The 19,158-nt window shown below is 33.8% G+C and overlaps 1 protein-coding gene across 1 annotated transcript; it reads right to left on the bottom strand.

Annotated features, from left to right (window-relative positions):
* Positions 1 to 3,425: 3,425 nt before the first annotated feature.
* Positions 3,426 to 18,403, bottom strand: LOC126815113 (cilia- and flagella-associated protein 58). The gene is made up of 17 exons (XM_056099535.1): positions 18,271 to 18,403; positions 16,595 to 16,672; positions 15,758 to 15,973; positions 15,269 to 15,417; positions 14,779 to 14,935; positions 14,349 to 14,543; positions 13,831 to 13,968; positions 12,806 to 12,965; positions 11,603 to 11,685; positions 10,661 to 10,852; positions 9,972 to 10,133; positions 9,295 to 9,582; positions 8,766 to 8,989; positions 7,415 to 7,526; positions 7,052 to 7,276; positions 5,867 to 6,000; positions 3,426 to 4,635 (listed from the first exon to the last, which is right to left on the bottom strand). The coding sequence occupies exons 1-17, from the start codon at positions 18,277 to 18,279 to the stop codon at positions 4,518 to 4,520; spliced, it is 2,640 nt and encodes an 879-aa protein (XP_055955510.1). The 5' UTR covers positions 18,280 to 18,403; the 3' UTR covers positions 3,426 to 4,517.
* Between the last annotated feature and the right edge of the window lie 755 nt (positions 18,404 to 19,158).

The following is a 19,158-nucleotide window of genomic DNA, read 5'->3' as shown; positions in this document are numbered from 1 at the left end:
AAAAAGACTGGTAGGAGATTCTCTATTTGTCTGGAGCCACTCTACTTTGTGCGACATTTTTCGAGCATCGATTATTATTTGTGAATGCAGCTGGAACGGTCTGCTTGGATGGTTGGAATTCAGAATGGGATTTCGGTTACAAAACCATTGGATACTTTTGGGGTTGCTTACACGGGCTAGAATAGCAGAAAACGCATTTGCGGTGGTTAGATTTTCAAAATTTTCTCCGGGAGGGTGAGGCCCCGAGGGTGAGGCCCCCATAGGCGTAGGAGCTCAAAGTAATTCAGGGGGGCATAAGAGAAAATTGCCCGAAATCAATACCGTTTTTTCGGGCATACATATCATAAGAGAGCTTCGGGCATATTTTCGGGCATGCAGTGGACAAGAAAAAGACGAGAAAATACTTTTCGGGCAGTGTGGATCTCATAGAAATAAGTTAGTTATATTTTTTCTCTAAACGTTAATAGAAAAAAAAGGTCATAGTGATGGAGTGTTCCTGACAAGAGTTATCTAATTTCCAGATCAAAGCTAGGCTAGATTAGCTCAAATCTGTACCACCTAAAAGAGCTTTGGAGTTGTTCAGTACCACCACAGGAATCCTGAATGACAACTGCCAGACAGTTTGTGCGGCGGGTTGCCCCTAACAGACACGCCCAAAATAACACGACCCCCAACTAGGATAGATTAGTCGGCACTGTTCCTGTGGTCCAAAAAATTTAAAAAAAAGGATGCGTAGAATACTAATACCTAGCATATATGGGAGAGGCGATAAACTGCGGTTGTAGGAACAATTTTATTTTTCAAAAACGCATTTTTAGGCCATAAAATGTTTTTTAACCAAAAATCAATTTCTTGTAATCGCGGTTTATCGCCTCTTCCATAGTGGCCTACGGCCTACTCTTATATCGAATTCCAACTGCCAAGGGATTTTTTACGTGCACACCAATGTGTACACGGGACCTTGGTTTTTGGTCCCATCCAAACGACTAGACAGCAGTCCTTGTCAGGACAAATAATAAAAAGCTAAAAGTTAATGGCTTGGGCCTGTGACTTTCTAAACTGACAATAAATTACTTAGAAGCCTTTAATATTTTAACACAATGGAAACAAAAATAATATTCTATAAATTTAAGGCCTTGGGGATCGATTATCCAATTGCCCCGTGGTTTTTTAATGGAATGTAGGGTTGAGGGGTAGAGTGATCTGACGCGTTTGATTTAGATCATATAATATGTTATTGAGTCAAGTCAATGAGCCGGATTAACTCAAGATGTTGAGGATGTTAAAAGCAATACAAGGGAGCTAACCCCATTTAAACAATAACTTTTGAAAATTATTATAACACAAAGTATATATATAAAAAAAAAAAAATTCAAAAATATCTGTGTGTATATTCGCCAATGAAACTACCTCCTAATTTATGTGGTATAAAATTAATCACCATGACTCCTTGATTGTCTTAGGTAATCGAATTTGGGCCCGGGCGAAGCCAGGTATCCTGCTAGTCAATAATATATTTAAATGGCAGATTTTCTGGGGGGTTTTAAAATTATATTTTTCTTACAAACTTTTCCATATAATTATGTATTATGCATTCAACTTTATAACTATGTGCATCTGGCTAAAAACAAAAAAATGCATTTCGTATAAATATTGACCCATGCATGCACACTTTATATATACTGAGCGCCATGGAAAACGCATCACTTTTTTTTCCCAAATATTTTATTACTAGGTGGTTTTGTATGTATAATATTATGCAATACTATGAACTATTGTTTCACACAATGCTCCCAAACGCAAAAAATATCGGCCCGTGTGCAAAAAAAAAATTGCACGAGATGCACATGAAAAACCCAATATTCACGTGCAGCATTGTGTGTGACCCCTTTAAAAGCATGTTTTCAACTTAATGTGCAGTACATGAACTGTGAAACGTCAATCTGTCGTAATTTGTTGTTGGACGTGTGAAGGAATCGAGCTAGAGATGCCGAGACTTACTGAAAATCAACGGAATGAAATGAAATGAAATGAAATGGGGTTTAACGTCCTACTGTTCTGCTCCTAACCTGGGCTAATGAAGACGGGCATACGCCATACAGTGTGCTATGAGGGAAATTTTGTCCGGACAGCGGCACTACGGCCTACTCTTATATCGAATTCCAACTGTCAAGGGATCTTTTACGTGCACGCCAATGTGTACACGGGACCTCGGTTTTTCGTCCCATCCGAACGACTAGACAGCTTTCCTTGTCAGCCCCTCCGTCCTTCAACGGAATGAAGCCATGTGAATGTCCAGGGCTGGCATGTATACAAGTGCTATTGCCAGGCACTTCAATTGTCATCAGTCCACTATTGTAAGGTTGGTGGAACGTGTTCGAGTTACTGGATCAACACGTGACCATCAACGTCCTGGTCCACAACGCGTTACAACCCAGGCTCAAGACCGCTACATCCGGGTCACTCATCTGCGTGACAGATTCCGCCCAGCGACCCGAACAGGTGCAGCAGTCGTCGGAAGACAAGGACCCGTAAGTGCCAACACCGTAAGACATCGTCTAAGAGAAGTAGGGCTCCGTGTACGACGACCTTATGTTGGAGCTTTCCTCAGGGACCGCCAGTGGCGTTTGATATGGGTTCAAGGACACCAGACATGGAGAAGAGTAGACTGGCAAAGTGTGCTCTTCAGTGATGAGAGTCGCTTTCATCTTTATCACGATGATGGCCGTCAACGTGTGTGGAGACGTCTTTGGGAACGTCTTGCAGACTGCTGTGTCTTCGAAACAAATCGATGGGGTGGGGGAAGTGTAATGGTGTGGGGAGGCTTCACATTTCATCACCGGACCGCCGTACACATTTGCAGGGGTCGCGCTAATGCTGTAGCCTACCGTGATGATGGCCCGTGGAGGACACATGCGCTACTGACATCTGTGTCGTACTTTTGGTTTTGACCCCTCTGACTTTGTACCCTTGATTACAGATTAAACATCCATAAGTGTACAAATGTGTTGTTATTGTTGAATATTGTTCACAATAAGAAGCAAAATAAATAAGATATGTTTACAGGATCATTTTGTTATACGAATAACTAAGTGATCCGTTTTCCATGGCGCTCAGTATATATACTGCAGACTTGCACTAACCCTCTTCCTGTGAGGGGTGATTGTTCATAAGACTTCATATCTGGTCACTCACCATAATACACTACCACAGTACCAAAGTGGTAAGCTGAATAGATTTTCTCTGTGTGTGGTGTTGGTGTGCTGGACACTGCTGGTGGTGGTGGGGGGTGTCTGCTGTGCTGTGCTGTGCTGTGTATGTGAAATAACATTAGCTAACATCCACATCCTAAATAAAGTGATACTGCAGATTTTGTATGTCTTCACTATAAACAGTCAGTATTAAAAAAACCCCACAGGAAGTGATGAATAAATAGTTATTTTATTATAACATTGTATTAAATACTATTTTGTATCTATATACAATTATAATAATGCTTATCACAGATATAACAAATTCAGTACACTAAAAATAATAAAACATATATCCAAATCAATAGAGAAGTGAAACAGATTTAAAATTATACAAATCATAGAATAAAGGAAATTATGAGTACTATCCCTTCTTTCGAAAGCAAAAAAAGAAAATTAATTTTATTATGATTTCTATCTCTTTTGCATTGTGTATTCAAAATTCAAAATCAAAGTAATATCCATAAAGATCGATTTTACTTTCCGATAAAAAGATTGTACTGAATACCATATTCAACCATATAGTAATGTAAAAACAATTCTCCATAATCCATTTTAACCTTGAAATTAGACAGATCTTTTTCTGATATCTAATATTATCTGTTAATGGTTTTGGTGTAGGTTGTTCGGTTTGCTAAAATATGTGTTACAATACAAAATATGTATTCAATGTGTTACAATACAAAAAATGTATTCATGTGTCTTACAATACAAGATATGTATTCACACAAATTACAAAATCTAAGAGAACCAATATCACATGTTGGATTTAAGGTGTTCTTTCAATGCATTATTACATTATTACAATAAGGAGAAAGAGACATTATTACAATACATTCTGAGAAGGAGGACATAGAATTAAGGGATCTTTTGTTAAAACTGTTATAAGTATTTTGACATGGTATATTCATTAACCCTTTAGCCCTTGGTAAAAAAAAAAAGAAAATCAGAAAAAAAAGTGATGTTTCTGCATCATGCATCAAATTTTGTAGCTCATTTAGATAAATGACATGAAAGTACTCATCCCTAGATTTCCTGGGTCACAGAACTGGTGTACTGTCTTTAAATAGTTCACACCTATTCACATTACTTTAGATACCAGAGTAGTTTCAGGTGTTTTAGGATCAGGGTCCAAGGGCTAAAGGGTTAATAAGGAAGCAGTTTCATCAGTGTCTTACAATTAGGAAGGTTTGTAAGAGAATGCTTGTATATGTTTAAAAAAATCACTTTTAATATAAATTACGTTAAGAATTGTTTGTACACTGATTATGCTGCTGTTTTAGCCGTTTTTAAATTAAATCCCCCGCCAGTGAATCTTGCTGCATCAGTTCGCTGTGGTTGTATAGCTGCAGTACCAGTATTGATTATAGCTCTTTCTCTTTCCCTACAAGAAAAAGAAAATAATGAGAACATGTTACAATAAAATTTCTGTTTCTAGATTAAATTGAAAGTCGAAAGTTTGGTATTTCAGGGCCCTGCATGCAGTGTACAAATTTCAGCCTCTGTATACCAGGCTACACTCAATCACCATTTTATCAGTTATATCTAGCTAGGGGAGAGAGAGAGAGAGAAACGGGGTTTAACATCCACTCAATAAAAACTAGGTCATTTTGGGACTAACATATGGTTCAGTTTTATTTCAATAATTCGCTTGCGCATAGAAGTCTTTAGCAGTGGGCGGAAATCTGAGGACCCAAAGAAAACTCAAGAGGTTAACAGGCGACCTTACTCCTTGTCACGTGAAAAAGTGAGTATTACCAAACTATACATAACCACAAGGGACAACAAGATGAAACCCAGATATTGTAAGCCATAAGAGAGGTATTAAACATACATTATGCAAGAGCTAAATCTGCCAATGGCTGTTGATGATTAACCGTAAAAATGGATAATCGAGACTTTGTTTATTATCGTAATAACGGTAACAATGACAATCGAGGCTACAGTGTTATTAAAATGAGGAGTTACAGTGCTATTTAAAAGAGGATTTCTTGGCACAGAGTGAAGTAATTTGTCTGAAATTTTCAGTATATTCTCTTTACATTATCTATTTTTTAACTATTATAGCAAGAACTGTCAGCTCTTTATTAATCTTCCATAATTCCGTTTTAAATTAAATGATAAAAGGGTGTACAATTGGTATGTTTAAAGTTCACTGAAATATCGGTATTTGACACTGATAAGTTATTTTTAGTTTGCGTCAATATTAATTATATTGCCTTAAATCTGTATTTCAATCAGAAATGAAATGAAATGGGGTTTAACGTCCTACTGTTTTGCTCCGAACGGGGCTAATGAAGACGGGCATACGCCATACAGTGTGCTATAAGGCAAATTTTGCCCGGACGGTGGCACTATGGCCTACTCTTATATCGAATTTAAACTGTCAAAGGATCTTTTACGTGCATGCCAATGTGTACACAAGACCTCGGGTTTTTTTTGTCCCATCCGAATGACTAGACAGCTGTCCTTGTCAGGCCCTCCGTCCTGCATCACTGACAAGGGAGAACCACGGCGGAAAATCGGGATGAACTTTCTCGGCCAATGCAGGGATCGAGTATTTCAATCAGATTGTGCAAATCCAGACACAGATGAAACAAGTTATAATATCTTACTTCGATGATTGTTCTTTCTTTTTCTGTAAGAAATATTTCTTCTTGACTTCTTGTAATTCCCGTGCTATTCTTTCAATCTCGTATTTATATTCATTAACTTGTGATTCATACATGTTCAACTCTGACGCCATAGCCTACAATACAGATAAAAAAATAATTATTAAACTAAATCTTTAAAAAAAAAAGCAATAGGCCTACATAGAATTTAATAAGTAAGAAGATTCAATCAAACCTGGCCAGTTTAACAAATATTATATTTTTAGGATGAGTCATCGACTGTACTCCTACATGGAAAATGTAAGCCCGGAAAAAAGAAATAATTGTAATGATTTTTTTATTGCCTGCGATGTCACCCTAGTTGGAAGCAACCTCAAATACCTACTAGAAGAAGACAACTAGATTTATGATATGTTGATTGAGATTGCTTTCTTATGAAAAATGTATCTTATGTCCATCAGCTGTAAACTGTAAACAAATTAACAAAGTTCATCAATCTGATTAAAACACAGATCCTATTTCGTTTCATTTTTCATAGTTCAAAATTTCGTTTTACTTGTCTTTACTAGTACTACACTGGGATCTGGAAGAGTTGTTATATGACCTGCGTTCTGGTTGATGTGAGGAATAGCCAATTAAACGGTCTGTTACAGCGAGTTTTTGGCATGCAGTGCACGGAACTATGGGTATCCCAGTATAAACATAAACGCTGATTAGTAAATCAAAGGTCTGACTTCATAGGGTGAACAGCCGCTCGTATGACCCCTGACACGACCTCAGACTACAACTAGTCAGTTTTTTATGTGGTGGAGGCTATCGAGAGTATAAAAAACAAAACGAAATATAGATGTGGCCCCGAGTTCACAAAGCATTCTCAGACTTATGTTGAGAATTTGCTCAACTTTCAATCACTGTTTATGAGAAATATCTTTGATGCAGAAACACAAAACTTTGCACATAGTTTCTTATTGATGTATTTGATACATTAAAACAACAAAAGTTTCATAAAGGGCTATATTTTAGTTAAAATAAGGCAAACAATTTTGAGTAAATTCTCAACTTAAGTCTGAGAATGTTTTGTGAACTCGGGGCCTGTATTTTAATCAGATTGCAAGTCCAAGTAGATTAAAGAGATAAATACTAATAATATATAGATGAAATAGAAACGTAGTTTAATATTATCCCTACCTTCATTTGTTTTGTTTTTTCTTTCAAGGTTTGTTGATAGATCTGTAATTGTTCTGCAACCTCAGGTCCAGGTTGTCGAGCTAAAATATGTTTTAATTCTAAATAAAGTTTTTCTTTTTCTTGAATCAATAATTCTTTCTCAACAACTTCTTCGGTTTTTTGGATCAATCGTTTCTGTAGGGTGTGAATCTTCTGGATCATTTCAAATGTACTTGGATCACTTCCCTGAAAAATTAAAATTTTCCATAAATTAAATTTAGATTGATCACTGACACAATTTATTGTTTTATAAATTATACTTTCAAAAAATAAAATTAGATTGATGTAAATATTTTTTAGACTTTAAAAAGAACTTTATCCTACCTCCAGTTTCCTCCATCTATGAATGTTCATTGGGTTTTCTAATTCTTCCTCCAGAGCTTTACATCGCGTTCTTTCTCTCAATAACTCACGTTGAATATGATAAACTTCACGTCTGAAAATGTATAATTCATAAACTTATCAATACCTGTACATCTACTAATACTGTGCTGAATGCTGACATACCAAGTATAAATCAATGATTTTGCAAACAAGATGTCAATAATAGCATAAATATTTAAAGTAATTTGAATTATGACTTCGTAAATAATTAGAATTGTGACAACAATAAATTGTATCATAAATAATTTTAATTATATTATCGTAAAATATTTCCATTTGCGATATAAATAATTTCAATAAAGACAATTTCAATTGTGACATCATAAATAATGTCTATTATGACATCATAAATAATGTCTATTATGACATCATACATAATGTCAATTTTGACATCATACATAATGTCAATTATGACATCATACATAATGTCAATTATGACATCATAAATAATGTCAATTATGACATCATATAAAATTTCAAATAATTTTACTTATGACATCATATATAATTTCATTCATGACATCAAAAAAAAATTCATAAATAATTACAATTATGAAATAAATAGTTTCATATATGACATCATAAATAATTGCAATTATGACATCAAAAATAATTGCAATTATGACATAAATAATCTCACTTATATGACATCATAAATAATTTCACTAAAGACAATTTCTCTTATAACATCATAAATAATTTCACTTAAACATGCATTATGCAAGAGCAAAATCTGCTTATTACAAGTCTTTCTTTAGGCCTGAAATGTTATCTAAATTATCAATTAGACATTAATTAACTTATCCAGACCATAATAAACTCTCGATGTCAAGGCTAGCCTTCGATGTTGGCTGGATAAGATTCCTATATGCCGCTGACGGCCACTGATAATTAAATCAGAAAAAGTGGATAATCGAGACTATATGCTGTTTATATTAATGATTTTAGTAATGATGACCGAGACTATGCAAAAATTTCACCCGCTTCTTTCTCGGCTCATAGTGGATCAATTTGACTGAAATTTTCAGCAAATTACCTTTACACTATCTAGTTTTTAACTATTATAGCGAGAACTGCCATCTCTTTATCTTATCTCCCATAATGTATCTTTAAGACAATTTCAATTATGACATCATAAATATATTCAATTATGACATCATAAATACATTCAATTATGATATCATAAATACATTCAATTATGACATCATAAATACATTCAATTATGATTATTCCCCCCAATTTCTGTTTTCTTTTATGACAAAATCAGAAATCAATCAATTTAATAACTCACCGGAGATCTTCAACATTAGCAACACTCTTCTGTAAAATAGTCTTTTCTCTTCTCAGTTTCTTAATTTCAAGTTTCAACACTCGGATATCTTCAATACGTTGATTATACTGTATTTCACCCTTGTTCAACACAGATTGTTGTATCTTAATCTTTTCATATAGAAGAGCTAATTCATCGTTACGTCTCACAAGTTGGGTACCCAAAATATCTCTTTCACTGATTACCTGAAGAATAAAACAATAAAATCTTAGTTTGCTTTTATAAAATAATAAGGCTGAATAATGGGTTCAAAAATTTCTAAAACACAATTAAAGCCATGACTTATTTGGTAGAAATGCCAACTGTTTTACCAAAGACAAAATCATTAATTAAAAAGATAAATTTTAAAAATTAATTTTGGAACTTCCTCCCTCCATTCATCAAGAATACCCATTTTGATTTGATTTGATTTGGGTGTGGCAACCTGTATTTCTTTTTTTATATCTGGCTATTTGAATCTTAAATTATCAAACAACATCCATATAGTTACCTGATCCAGTTCTTTCTTTTGTCTAACTCGTTCCGCATCAGCCTCAGCAATAATCTTCAATAATTTCCTTTCCTCAGCTTCTTGAGCTTCAATGTAAGCTTTACTTTCTGATGCCTGTTGTTTCATTTTCTGTAATTCAGCTTTAAGTGTGTCCTTTTCTTTATCCACTCGTTGATGTTCCAGATGTTCTTTCACCAAGGCAGCTTCCTTAGCCTGAATTTCTTCTTTCAACTGATCTATTTGATGATTCATGATCTTCAACTTACGTCTCATTTCTGTGATCTCATCCTAAAATATCAATAAAATCATTAATTTTATTGTGCTGATCATCATTTGTACCTTTTGGACAATATCTAATTTTTCAGGACTTTATCCATGTTGAAATGTACTCAAAATATCACTTATACCAAAAATACAGTTATAGGGTCAGATTCTGTTCTAAAAATACAGTTACAGGGTCAGATTCTGTTCTAAAAAAACAGTTATAGGGGCAAATTCTGTTCTAAAAATACAGTTATAGGGGCAAATTCTTTTCTAAAAATACAGTTATACGAGCAAATTGTTCTAAAAATACAGTTATAGGGACAAATTCAGATCTAAAAAATACTTTGGTTAATAAATTAATTAAAATTTTACACAAGTTACAGCAGGTAATAGAATGATAAATATTCATATACCTGTGATTCAATAAGATTTTTACTGTAGAGATTTCTGTCACTTCTAACAGCTTCATACAGATTCTGTTGTTGTTTTAATTTCGTCTCAGCCTCAGCAATTTTCTTTTTGTAATCAAAGATCTGCATCTCACGTACTTTCACCTCTTCCATATGTTGTAATACCTGTGGAAATTATAAAATATATTTTATTCTAGAAAATCTTGACAGATCGAGATAATATAGCCATTATATTGTAATTCAATTTCAGGACTTCTTTGTGGAAATTATAAAATATTATTTTAGAAAATCTTAACAGAGACTGATAATTATATAAAGCGATCATTATTATTTAATTACAAGACATTGTATCGCTATTTTATGGAATAATAAGCAATTATTATATCTAAAAAAGTTTAAAAATTATGTTGAAACTAAAATTATGCTTTTTCCATTAGGTTTAAACTAAAACAAATTTTGACTACACATTGTTTTTTCCATTATGTTGAATCTAAAACAAATTTTGACTACAAATTGTGTTTTCCATTATGTTAAAACTGAAGCAAATTTTGACTACACATTACTTTTTCCATTATGTTAAAACTAAAGCAGATTTTGACTAAAAATTGCTTTTGTCATAAACTGGTTTGTTACGCTTACAAACTCTATTTTTAACATTTTATTTTTGTTTTTTCAAGTAGTTAAAACAATACCTTTTGTGTTAAGTCACTAGCTTCGTTAATATAACGATCTCGTTCTTTCTCTAACTGGTAAATAATCTTTCTCTGTTTCTGAGCTTCTTCCTTATATTGGTAGATTTCCTGTTCCAAGTTTTTCTTGGATTGTTCGTGTAATTTAACAAGATGAAGCTGTTTCTGGGTACCACCCATTGCTTTCAATAAATGCTGAAAAGACATACAGAAAAATTTTATATGACAAATTAATAATTTTATTGCATACATTTTACATAAATGTCATTCTGATTTGTATTTCCTCTTTTTTGTTGGTCGATTTGTCAACAACTCTTATTCTCTTATAAAATCACCACTTCTAGGAATTTGTTGGGAATATCTGACTAAGCATAAGGATGGGGTACATATTGATTTATTTTAGAAAAAGTTAAACCTTAAAAACCGAGTTTTTCAGATTTGACTCAAATCACAACATACTTTGACAGTGTTGCATCCCTTCACCCATTTCAGAGGCAGACTTGATGTATTCATTAAACTCCATTACATTTCATTTTCATATTAATATTATTATTATTAGGGGGATGCTCGATTGTCAGTACAGAATGTCCCGATTTAACAGAACTGCAATTCAGTCCTGTCACAGTTCTGTTAGTTCCGACAACGGAGGTGTTGTGAGCAGAATCATGATGTAATTAAACACAAGGTATATGTTTCAGCTGTCTTGGTTGGTTGAGATATTTTCTTTATGCCTTGTTGCCCGAAATCCCTCTTTTGACTTGATTGTCACTAATTTGGGGATTGAGAGAATTCAATTCTGGAACATTCAGTTGAGTATCCCCTTGATATATTTATATTTATTTATAGGAGAGAGTTTTACATAGGCTAAGCCTGTTCCCCAATTTCATTTAGATATCCTGATTAACATGGTTTATAAATAAAAAAATATCTGAAACCAGATCTTACTTTATTCAAGATGTCTCTTTCTCTAACCAAATCATCAATAGCTTTACGATCCATTTCACCCTGTTTCTTAGCAGCATCCAATTCTAGAAAACAGAAATAGAGAGGTTGATTAATATAAATAAAGGTGAATCAAATTTTAATCAGTTATTTTCAGGCACTGCCTGCTCTATTAATTTCAAATTCATTTTCTGTATACGAGGAAGAGATCTAACTTCCACTACAAGATTCGATGGCTACCAAGCAGAAAGAAAAAATGTCTAAAAAGTAACTAATGAAATCCTTATGAAAAAACGTGTTGAAAGTTACCGAAAATGATATGCATAGAAGCTCCCAACATTTAATATAGATTGATCATTGAAGATTATGAAAAGTGCTACAACAGATTTATTCGGTTATAATCTGCATGATACATATTGGTTAGAAATTGCATGATACATATCAGCTATAACCTACATGATACATATCGATTAGAACTTTCATGATACATATCAGCTAGAACCTGCATGATACATATCGATTAGAACTTCCATGATACATATCGGCTATAACCTGCATGATACACATCAGCTAGAACCTGCATGATACACATCCGCTAGAACCTGCATGATACACATCCGCTAGAACCTGCATGATACATATCGGTTAGAACCTGCATGATACACATTGGTTAGAACCTGCATGATACACATCAGCTAGAACCTGCATGATACACATCGGTTAGAACCTGCATGATACATATCAGTTAGAACCTGCATGATACACATCCGCTAGAACCTGCATGATACACATCAACTAGAACCTGCATGATACACATCCGCTAGAACCTGCATGATACATATCGGTTAGAACCTGCATGATACATATCGGTTAGAACCTGCATGATACACATCAGCTAGAACCTGCATGATACACATCCGCTAGAACCTGCATGATACATATCGGTTAGAACCTGCATGATACATATCAGTTACAACTTCCTGGATAGATATCAACCAGAATTGTTTTTCATCAGAACAAAAATGTAATTTAGAAAGGGTAAGTTTAACGTCAGGTTCAACTTTATTTTAATAATTTGCTTGCACGTACGGAGCTTTAGCAGTGAAAAAAAAACAGAGAGAAACCATGCGGATTCATCTCTAAAAACATTGAATATTTCAATTGTAGTATTCAGTTCAAGAGATCATTTATCAACTATTTACAAACCTCTCTCTAATCCAACAATCTGTCCACGTAATAGATCTTTCTGTTTTTCTATCTCGATCTTGTTACTTTCTATTGCCAATAACTTTCTATTGATAGTGTCTCGAGATTTGTTCAATTTTTGAGTTTCTGATTTCAATGACATAACCTCTTCTTCTTTTTGCTGAAAATAAAAATTTCGTATTGGATAGAAATTTAATTCTATATTTACCAGATTAAAGCAGCAACAAGCTTAAGTAAGCCTGAATAATTTTTCATCACTAATAAGCCTTTAATATTGAATATGTAGATTAATTTAAAATTCTTAGAGCTTTATCTCTGGTATTTACTCCAAATAAACGTTATTTTAGTTGCCAACTTGCTACATAATTACATTTTTTAACATAATAGCATTGGCGTCCGGGAAAACTTTCCCACATAGCTCAATGTATGGTGTATGTCCATCTACATTTGCACACCTGGTGCATAAAAATAAGATGCTGAACTACATTTCGTTAAGTTTCATTTTGAAAACATTTGACTTGATGTAATATGTAATATGTATTTTGTAGCTGGGCAGATTTTATTGTGGTTTTATAAAGATACATACAAAACAATGGACGTAAATGAAATGAAATGGAGTTTAACGTCCTACTGCTCTGCTCCGAACTGGACCAATGAAGACGGGCATACGCCATACAGTGTGCTATAAGGCAAATTTTGCCCGGACGGTGGCACTATGGCCTACTTATATCGAATTCAAACTGTCAAAGGATCTTTTACGTGCATGCCAATGTGTACACAAGACCTCGGGTTTTTTTTGTCCCATCCGAATGACTAGACAGCTGTCCTTGTCAGGCCCTCCGTCCTGCATCACTGACAAGGGGGAACCACACTGGAAAATCGGGATGAACTTTCTCAGCCAATGCAGGGATCGAACACCTGACCTCCAGACTAGCAAGCCAGCGTCTTAACCACTTAGCCACCGTGACCCCCCTGTGGATGTGAACAATGGTACTAAGAAAAAAACTTGGGGTTAAACCACATACCTTGAGCTCAGCAACCCTTGTTTGATTTTCATTGGCTAGTGCATCAGCATTCAATATCTGAGTCTCATTATCAGCCTGTAGTTTCTGTACTCGAGTGTTGAGATGTTCAGCATCTTTAATAGCTCTCTCATTCAAAACCTAACACAGATAAATATACAAATATATCATTTCAACATCTTCAATAGCTGATCTCTCATTCAAAACCTAATACAGATAAATATATAAATAAATCATTTTGATATCTTCAGTAGCTGATCTCTCATTCAAAACCCAACACCGATAAATATTTTTGGATAAAGAACTTGTACTCAACTTGGAAGATAGCCAAAAGAGGAGGCCAAATGTCTTCGAAATGATCAGTTGATCGTATCTTCATCAGTACTGACCAGAATTGAACTATTTTTTTAGAAAGATTTAAATTTCACAAAACTGTAAAATGATCATTTGACTGTTTTAATTGATGGACATTGTATTGGACGTTTCGTTTTTTTATAATGAATAATTGTAATTTTACTTACTCTTTGTTCTTTCAATTGCTGTTCAAGTTTTGTATTTTCCTGTTTCTGACGTTCGATATTATTCTGCATTGATTTTATTTCTGAGATTTTCGAATCTAAATCTGCCCTAGCTTGTTTCAGCTCTCTTTCAACTTTATCTTTCTTTCTAGTTTCACGCTGGGCTTCATTATTTCTCATCTGAATATCTTGGTTCAACTAAAATAGCAAAACAAATTGATCAATTTTATTATCTAGAGCTTTTTTAAATTAACATATTTTGATACGCCCCAACGTCGGTTAATACTTTGAGGCTACGTGAAAAAAACATGAGATATTAAAATGTGAAAAGCGGTATTATGTGCCGCAAGATTGAATGACAGAAATTCAGATATCAAAATCAAAATGTGATCAAATTCGATAAAAAAAATAAAGAAGCTGAATTTTATCATACCTCTTGAATCTTCTCTTCTGTCTCAACTTGGTTTTGTTCAAGTTGCTGTTGCTGTGTGTTAGCTTCTGCCAATTTTTCACGGAGACGTGTAATTTCTGAAAACTGTTCATCTCTTTCTTTTGTTAATTCTTCTTTTATTTTCAAAAGTTCATTCACACTGAAAATATAAAATAATTAATAGTAATAGTTATGACTACTTTCTTTTATCCATCAATCATATCAGGCATTTGTCAATATCCCCTTTTAAATTAAGGCACGAGTTTTACGTATATTGAATCTCTGTACAACTTGTAAAGGAATTGCATTAGGATCTAAACTACATGGTTTGCTTTATTACGACATGTTCCTAAAACAGGAATGGGGAGAGGGAGGGGAAGAGGGTCAAGAAGCTATTCAACATTAACATAATGCAAGTCAAGGTTAGTGTGACTTCATAATAATGTTATATTGCTCAGAATTAGGAAACAAAAACCAGTGTATTCTTTTTTACCTATGTTCTTGACCCATAGTTAACCCTGCTCCTTGTTCTACCAGTTTACTCAGATTAGCGATCTCCATCTTCAATGATTGAATTGTCTCCCTTCCTCGAGTTTCCTTCTCATGAGCCGTATCAACCATTTTCCATGCTTTTTCGATTTCCTAAAATGCCAAAAAATGATTATGGATAAATTTATTACATTTAAAGTTTAAATTAAAGAAACTTGCTATACAATAGAGTATGCAGGAGAAGGTGGGACTTAGAGAGAGAAAAATATTAACCAGGCCATTAACCAAATTAATTTAATATAAATTGTACCATGCTCAATGCTGGTACCAAAATTTGTTGAGTGGAAGTTAAACCCCATTTCCCTGTCTCCCTAGACACATGTATAACTATATACCTGACTGTTATAATAGTGTAGTACACAATGTTCTTAGCCTATCATTGACTAAATTTTCTATGGGTCGAACATAATTATTTGCTGCTAAAAATACAAACCTTTTTCAAAGATGCAATAGTAGCTTGATCTTCTTGAGATAGTTTCAAGGCTGTAGAAACTTTGGCAGAGTTGGCAACAATCTCCGAATTTAATTCTCGGCATTTTTGCATTAACCGCTTTTCACTTTCATGTGATTTTTTCAAAGCCTTGTGAAGTTTTTCATACTCGATCCTAAATTTTTCTAAACTTCTATCTCCCATCAACTCATTGAGGACCTGAAGAAAAGAAATATAAAGATTGATTAGCAGTATCAATATATTAACATATAAATGAATCCTTACGTTAAAAGCTCTGGTGAAGTTATCAAAGTACATGCTTTATAATAACCTTATTACAATAAAACTAATAAACATGTACAGTTCTAACTGAGCATATTGCAAAACAGTCAAATGTATTCCAATATGTATTGCAATACTTATTTGTGGAATTTTCCGAAGAATGTCTGATGCAATACTTATGTCTGATGATACCAAACTAACATTTTAGTACAACAAATGAATTGAATTAAAAAATAAAAAGTGTGCTTAGATATAGTCTGGACATAAGGCACCTGTCAGACATTGTCCGGCACAAATTCAAACGTTGTCAGACACAATCCCTCTGGCTCCTGCAAATTTGTCCGGAACATTAATTATTGACATCATTAATGCATGTCCGACACAAAGTTGAAAATGACAGGAACTACTTAATGGAATAAAAACTGCCATCAAAAGTCTACTTGCAAAGAAAATGAAAGTAGAGTAAAAAATGGTAACACCAAATTCTGTATTGCGACATGTATCGTGGAAGATCTGTATCGATTTTTGTTGACAGCCTTACTGAGCAATTAAATTTACCTCTGAGAAATCTTTCTCTAAAGCCTCAAAGGCCGTGTCATCTATGGACACCTTTCCATCTTTAACTTCTTTCTTTTCCTGCAAATCAAAGAACAAAAATACATCATCGGCATTCGAAACTAAATAATAATAATCACTATAAATGATACATTACAAAATTCAGAAAAAATCCTGCAACAACAAACTGACTTGCTGAACGACAGAAACATTAGTCAGCCAAACTTGGGGTTGTCAGGATCTAAAGTTAAAGTGACGATGTGTCATTTATTGCATTTTTCGTTAAAATATCAAATTGCTCACAGCTTAATCCAGGATACTATTAATATTAGTAATATATGCTCATAATGATCATTTAACATTTAATTAAACATGCATTATGCAAGAGCTAAATCTGATTATTGCAAGTCTTAATTTAGGCTTCAGATGTTATAGAAATTATAAATTAGATCTTTATTTAAACAACAAGACCAAAATCAACTCTGTAGACCCACGGATGGCTCGGCTACAGCTCGGATTTAAATAGGATTTCACTAATTGATTAAATCAGATAAGGGGTAACCTGATGAAAACACGTCAGTTAGATCGAGGCTAAATGATAAAGTGTACTTAGCGAGGCCGCTGTAAAGCGTTTCCGTATGCCATTGAAAACTTTACTTGATAATCGAGATATGTAGGTGGAGTTAACGTCTGTCAATCAAACGATCCGCGAAGGTGAAGACAAATTTCGCTACCATTTCTAGGCAAATATTACAACGATGATAACTATGTTCAGAATAAAGTAATTTGACTGAATTTTTCAATATATTCTTCTTTCATCATCTACTTTTGAACTGTTATAGCAAGAATGGCCAACTCTCTATAAAAATCTCCAATAATGTATCTTTAAGAAATCAAAATCAAAATACCAATGCTAGATATAAATGTCCTGGCATGGATTCAATCAGTTTTAAAACAGGTTTATTAATGAATTTTTGCAGACAACAAAATGACAACAGGTTTTTACGTACTTAGTGATCGAGCATATCGTTGAAATTTCAATTCCACTATGCCTTTGTAAAACTACTGAATGATATCCATTTTAGACAAAATTCTTATTAGAGATTTATCTTTCGTTCACAATCACAATATTGTAGTTTGCAAGCACAGTGATTCCTATAGAAATAGTCTATAGGCCTATCTTTAAAATGACACATGCTTACTGTAGCATCATGATCATGTATGATTTAGTCACAGTAACGGTACTAACTTATTCTATAAAATGGAAAAAATGTTACTGAATTTGCTTATTTTAAATACATTGTAGATCTAATCCTAATTATTTATTTACTGGGGGCACAGGCAGGCCCAGTAATTTGAGTAAAAGATGCCATTGCCTAGTCGGTAGTCCGTCATGATCAGATTTTCTCTTTTTCTCACGTTATTTGTTTTTGTGTGAAGGCCTAGCGACCATAATTATGTCTATTAGTATTAAATATGAGTTTAGATATCTATCTAAATCGTATTTCATTATTAGGCTAAGTCTTGTAACCGGTCGAATGTTGTAAGTCAATGACTGAGGCAGATCGGCCATTCACTGTTTTGTCAAGTCGATACATTTGAAAGCTGTACCGTTAGATAACGGTCTGTCGTTTCAACAATTCAATATAGGTAGTGTTTATTTCTGGTCATAATCTTACCTCAGACATTTTGGCTGTTAAATCGTCGTGGGGTTCATGAGAGAAGCTGGCTGTTTTCTTTTACAGTTGGTCTGAAATAATCTGTAACTTGTCGATGGATTATTTACAAACGGTTGCTAGGGGTAACTGCGAGAGTTGTCCTCCCCTGGTTAATAAAAATTATACACACGTACCCATTAAATGAAACGAATATCAATTCCTATTAACGCACAGTTATTTCAGATATAAATTCTGAATGAATTCACCACCAACTGACCCCACTCGAGCGTTTCTTTGTTAATAGCCCAAAGAATTGCAAAAAGTGATCGACATGGAAATATAGTGTATGTACATTCTTTTTTTTTTTTCTTCTTTATTTGTTCTTAATAATAATAATAATTATAATACAAAAACATTTCTCGATACATAAATTAAATATGTCGAAAATACATGTGTAGACAGTTATAGTACAATTATAGTATAATATACACTCTAGAAAAAATGACCTAATTACACAGTATATTCTTCTTTATTCTTTATGTTTAAAATGCGGATAAAATCCAGATTAGAGTATACATGTGTTGTACTTTCTTCCGATGGGGGGGGGGGGGGTGTAGGTTGATTTGTGTTGTACCTTTATAATTAAATTTCATATTTCCATTTGTCTTCGAAACAAATCCAGCTCTGTCTTTACACAGGTTTCATAAAGTTGAGGTACTGATCTTTATTTGGGAATGTATTTTTACTTTTACATTCATAGATGTAATATTTTGTAAGGAGGATGAGTTGATTTACAAATAACCATTCATGTTTGTCATTAAACATTTCTATATTATATACTCCTAGATGTATTTATTCTTGACAATAGTCTATCTTGAATGAAATAAATGAAATGGGATTTAACGTCCT

This window comes from Patella vulgata, chromosome 3 (genome assembly GCF_932274485.2).
Source record: "Patella vulgata chromosome 3, xgPatVulg1.2, whole genome shotgun sequence".
NCBI classification, from domain to species: domain Eukaryota; kingdom Metazoa; phylum Mollusca; class Gastropoda; family Patellidae; genus Patella; species Patella vulgata.
This window is presented reverse-complemented; position numbering and strand designations above follow the sequence as displayed.